The 5,403-nt window shown below is 34.4% G+C and overlaps 1 protein-coding gene across 1 annotated transcript in view; it reads right to left on the bottom strand.

Annotated features, from left to right (window-relative positions):
* Positions 1-778: 778 nt before the first annotated feature.
* Positions 779-5,403, bottom strand: part of ccdc102a (coiled-coil domain containing 102A) — a 118,759-nt gene continuing 114,134 nt past the window's right edge. The window contains exon 9 of the mRNA XM_056461489.1: positions 779-2,155. Within this exon, the coding sequence (XP_056317464.1) occupies positions 2,014-2,155 (142 nt within the window). The 3' untranslated portion in view covers positions 779-2,013. The remainder of the gene's footprint in view (positions 2,156-5,403) is intronic.

Below are 5,403 nucleotides of genomic sequence, written 5' to 3'. Positions count from 1 at the left end.
TATTATGTGTGTGTGTGTGTGTGTGTGTGTGTGTGTGTGTTTGTGTATGTATGTATGTATGTATGTATGTATGTATGTATGTATGTATATATATATATATATATATATATATATATATATATATATATATATATATATATATATATATATATATGTGTGTGTATATTTATAAGTGTATATATGTGTGTGTAATATATATATGTGTGTGTAATATATATATATATATGCGTGTGTAATATATATATATGCGTGTGTAATTATATATATATATATATATATATATATATATATATATATATATATATATATATATATATATATATATATATATATATATATATATATATATATATATATATATATATATATATATATATATATAAAATTGTAAGTCGCTCTGAAAAAATCATCTGCTAAATGCCTAAATATCAATGTAATACATTTTGGGGGTTTTCTTTAGACTTTCACTGGTTTGTTTGAAATGCATTCAGATTCCTGTCTGTTGTGGGTTTGCACAAGTGACCAAGTGTGCCAGGAACACATTCAGGAATTGAAACTGTACTTGGCAAGATGAGAACTCAAAATTGCAACAGTACTTCAGCAGCGACTGATGATGTTTCATAAGAATGCAAGAACAGACAAGTCATTCTGAGGAATGGTCACAGTAAATAAAGAAAAGAAGTCTCCACGGGGCCCTTCACTAAATAGGGTGTCCCAGCAATAGAGTGTGAACACAAGCGCACCTCTCTAACAAGAAATAATAGTTACGCAGCCAATATTTACTGTATATACATTTAACATTTATAGAGATAAAATACAAACACAAACAAATACAAAATACTGTAATACAGGCCACTTAGGTAAAAAAACAAACATCTGATAAATACTTTATTATGACCGTTACAAATGTCCCAGTTGAAGATGAGCCAAGATTGGTCCCCGTTGCAGACGTATACAGTATTATATTGCTTAAAAATCTCTTTTAAAATCAACAGAACACTTGTTAAAACACTCCCTCATGCACCGGCCACCTTTTCATAGGTTGAATGCAAAAGGGCGAAGCAATTATGCTTGTATGTATTTAAGAAGAATCCAACAGACTTGTTCACAAACTACCCACGATCCCCCACCCCCTCCCTACCTTCCTATATAAAACAAGACTGCAAAGACAGAAACACATTAATATAGTCACCAAGAAAAGAAACTTTGGGACAATTAACGCAGGAATACTGGTGAGAACAAAAACCAAAGCGCTCGCCTGCCTCTTAAGTAACAACACAGCAGAAATGAAATGTTTCCCAGACACAAGGAACATAATCATCATGTTCTGAATGGGTTGTTTTGAATATTGATGTGAGAGTTGCTGTTAAGGGATGGGGGTGGGTGGGAGGGCTGACGAAAGATTAAATAGGAAATCAAAATGAAAGGGAAGAGCAAAAAGGGAACGGTGGAAATGAATGGGTGACGAGACTAAATTATAATCCAGGTGATGAGGGATAAAATTGGGAAACAAGCTTGTAAACGGTTGAAGAAGAGGAACTGTGTGAATAAACAGATCCTTTTAGAGGTCATCCCAGGTCAGATGGGAGGCAAAAATGAAATGTAATGCTTTAGGATGGTACCGATGTGTGAAAGTTTGAGGATGTTGTAATGTGTTTACAATGTGTGCCAGCACATGTCTGCTTATGTGCATTATAGGAATCACTAGGCTTCAAATGGACCCTCAAAAGTCAAACAAATAGCTCTAATATTGGTCTTTCTATCAACAACCTATGTGCCATCTTGGACAATAACCAGCAATGTTTTGTTGGAAGTTTTTTTAGGCTTCAGACACTGCTTTGGCCCTGGCACACATTTATTACAGGCTACTGAAAAAGGGTTGTGTTTATCTGTCTGCTGAGGGTCGCGAAGGCCTCTTCTGGATTCAGCTGAGAGTTGAAATGAAGGGGAAGGTGAAATGCTCGAGTGAGATCGGTGAGTCTTTCAGTCATTCCCAGGTCTGCAGTGAAGGGTTCAGGGGATTTGGAGCTGCAGTTCTTCTTCCTCATCTTCATCAGGGTCGCTAGGAGGGCCGTCTGCATCTTCAGGGCCAAAACGTGATGACGCTGATGTCCTCATTTTGCCAAAGAGGCCAGGATTCTGCTGACGCCTTAGCCTAAAAAGAATATAAAGTGATGTTTGTTATAAATATTAGCTTATTTAAATATGATGATAATAAAATGAATCTTTTAAGACCCAGCGTCCACTACAAGTGAAATCACATGTTTTTTGTTGTTGTTGTTGTTTCAAGAGTTTTCACCTAATTTAAAGTCTATGACATCAGACATTTGTCATCCGATTAAATGGCAGTAGAACTCTGCTTGTTGTAATTTGGGAAATCTCCAGTACGCTGAAGAGAAGAATTGGAGCATTTGTTAACATTGTCATTTGTTTGACTTACATTTATTTGCATGATTGTCAATATTTCATAGATTGTATGGAAAAAAAAAGGATTGCATGTATCCAATATCGTCTTAAGGCCCAAGGTGTTTTTTACATGCATTTTTTATTTCTCTTTGCTATTTGGGCTTATTGGAACCTAATTAGAATAAAAACCTAAGTATCATCTATTGATAAGATGTACTTTTAGAGAAAAATGATGTCCATATATGTGGACTCGTGGTCCGAATTTACATAAAACACATTTTCCTGAATTTTTTAATGCATATTTAACATAGTTTTTTTTAACTTGCTTTGACTTTAAGAGAACAAAAACAAAAAAAAATTCCCCCATTTTAGACAGTTAAAAAATGTTTGGGACATTTCATATGCTGCAAAACAATTGCAGGATGACACTGTATGTCTGTAGCAAAATATAAAACATTTATATTTTTATTTATATAAACAAAGTATTTTAAATAGACACTTAAGAGCTAAAATGTGAAATAATACACAATAAAAGTCTTTGCAAGCTTAATGTACAGTAAGTATACACAATGTGTAAACAAAAATGAGCAAAAAGTGTTACAAACAATCAAGGGAATCAAAGTAACAGTTAATTTTTAATTAGTGCCATGATAAATTAGTGGTTCATTCCGCTGTGGCAACCCCAGAATGAATGAATGAATAAATAATCAAAAGGTAAATAACGATAATGCTAACAGATAAATAAACTGTGTCAAAGCAACTTGATGGTCAAAACTACAATCATGAAATCAACATTTGCACATTTAAACATTAAGAGATGTAATATGGAAAAGGAGCCTGTGAAATATGTCAAAAGAAGAGCTCAGAAAATGTAACCAGTGGGTAAATGAATGCATTGAATCTTTGTTTTATGATGATTCATATGATATCTGAACATTTGAGCATTATAACGGAGCATACAGTACAACTCATCACCCAACGCTCTCTCTATCCTCTCTTTTTTTTCACCCCTTTTACATTTCATCCTTTTCCGCTCTGACCGTTTTGTCTTTTATTCTTTTCAAGTTCTGTATTTGTGTTTGTGATGTAACAGTAAGAAAATAATGGCCTAGTGGCTCGTCTGGAAACATTTCCTGACCATTGAAGTGCTGGCGGGGTAAACAGGCAAGGTAAAAAATCCAAATAACACACAAACTACATAAAAAGAACAAGAGAACGATGTTAGAAATGCAGGGAGAGAATAAAAATCATCCTCTTGTCTTTGAACAGCTGATGACTCACTATAGCGTTACTGTTTGTATAACCGAACAGATGAAAAGAGTCTTGCCTCTCGGGGCAAATAAGTGCACATGAGGGCCCAGGATCCTCCACAGAAGAGGGACCTGCTGTCAGGAAACACTAAACACTGCTAAATTACACATTACACTGTTTTGACCACAGCAGCTCACTCACAGAGGCTAAAAGCTTTTTGAGTCCAAAGCTTAACAGGGCTACAATTTACACTAGATCATAAATACAGAGGCACACACAAACACTGAAACCAAATGGATTCTCGCTGAGCCCACACAGTGACTCATGGTCTTCAGGCTTTATCTGGCAGACCATGAATATTTTAGCATTTTAGCATTAAGGTGACAGACAAACAACATGGACATCATAATTTAAAGGTGCTATAGAATGAAAATCTGGATCCACCCAGGAATAGCTGAATTATAAGAGTTAAGTACATGGAAATTACATCCTGTGAACCTTAAACACCATTGCTTCCTCATTCTCATGTAAATTCAGTGGATGAAAAAAGTTCAGAGAAAAACAGGCCAATCTCAACACAAGCCTCTGATGATCCACATGCTATCATTAATATGCAAACCCCAGGGCTGCGTTTGATTGGCCACAAAGTTTACTAGTGAGATACTTGCTTAAAGATAACTTTGCTGAAAAACTTATGAATAAGGGGGGTGGAATGATCATTGTTGTAAATCATTTTAAAGTCTAAGCTTGTATTTACAGATTATTATGTATGTGGGACTCTTATTTTGAAAACAGGAAAGGTTAAAAGAGCAGTGAAGCAGGCGGCCACACGGTGCAAAATGTATTCAGTGCCACCTCAAAGAGCCATGAAGTCTGTTTAAATGTATATTTTGTTAGTTTAACATGTATATTGTGAAATTTTCCGCATATGTTTGTAATGAGGCAACAGACAGATGTATATTTGTAAGAGAGAGCCTTAATATTCACAAGCCTTCCAGAGAGATAATCTTAAAATACTCCTCCAAAATCTTATCATATTAGGGTCAATTTTTAGGCTTGGAAATGGGCCTATATAACTGTTTCTAGAGAAACTTTGCACTTACCCAAGCCAATTACTGTAGCTACACTATTTAGATATCAGAGAACAATTTAACATGTTGTATAAATCAGGGTTTCTACAGGTTTCATCATGTCAAATTTAAGACTTAAGACCTTTTTAAGACCATTAAGAATGAAATTTCAGACTTACACAAGGTTAAATGCTAAAGATTTGTTCTAATGGCCCAGTTAAAACATTAAAAAAACATTAAAGACAAATGGTATTGTAAGGAAGATAATCAAGCCATGTTGGTAAAGAGTTAATAAACAAACTTCTGTTAAAACTTTTATTGAGATGGAATGTTTGATTGAATAGGTGTTGGCCCGATTGGGTAACTTTACATGGAAATAGAAAAATTAAGACCTATATTCAGTGAATTTAAAACTTTAAGGCCTGAAACACATATATTTTTAATTTAAGACATTTTAAGACTTTTTAAAGACCCCGCGGATACCCTGATAAATGCATTCTATGGCACCTATAAACATTTAACTGTACATTCACATAAAAATGTCATTTGTTTGTGATTATGGTTTTTGTCTGGGACAGCTTTTAAAGATGAAAAAACTGTAAATAATCACTTGATTACTAGTGTTTTTTATTAGAAGACAGTTTAATGCTTTATTCTGATTGGATGATAAACATTT

This window comes from Danio aesculapii, chromosome 7 (genome assembly GCF_903798145.1).
Source record: "Danio aesculapii chromosome 7, fDanAes4.1, whole genome shotgun sequence".
In the NCBI taxonomy this organism is placed as follows: Eukaryota; Metazoa; Chordata; class Actinopteri; order Cypriniformes; family Danionidae; genus Danio; species Danio aesculapii.
The sequence above is the reverse complement of the archived record's forward strand: the minus strand, read 5'-3'. Positions and strand labels throughout refer to the sequence as shown.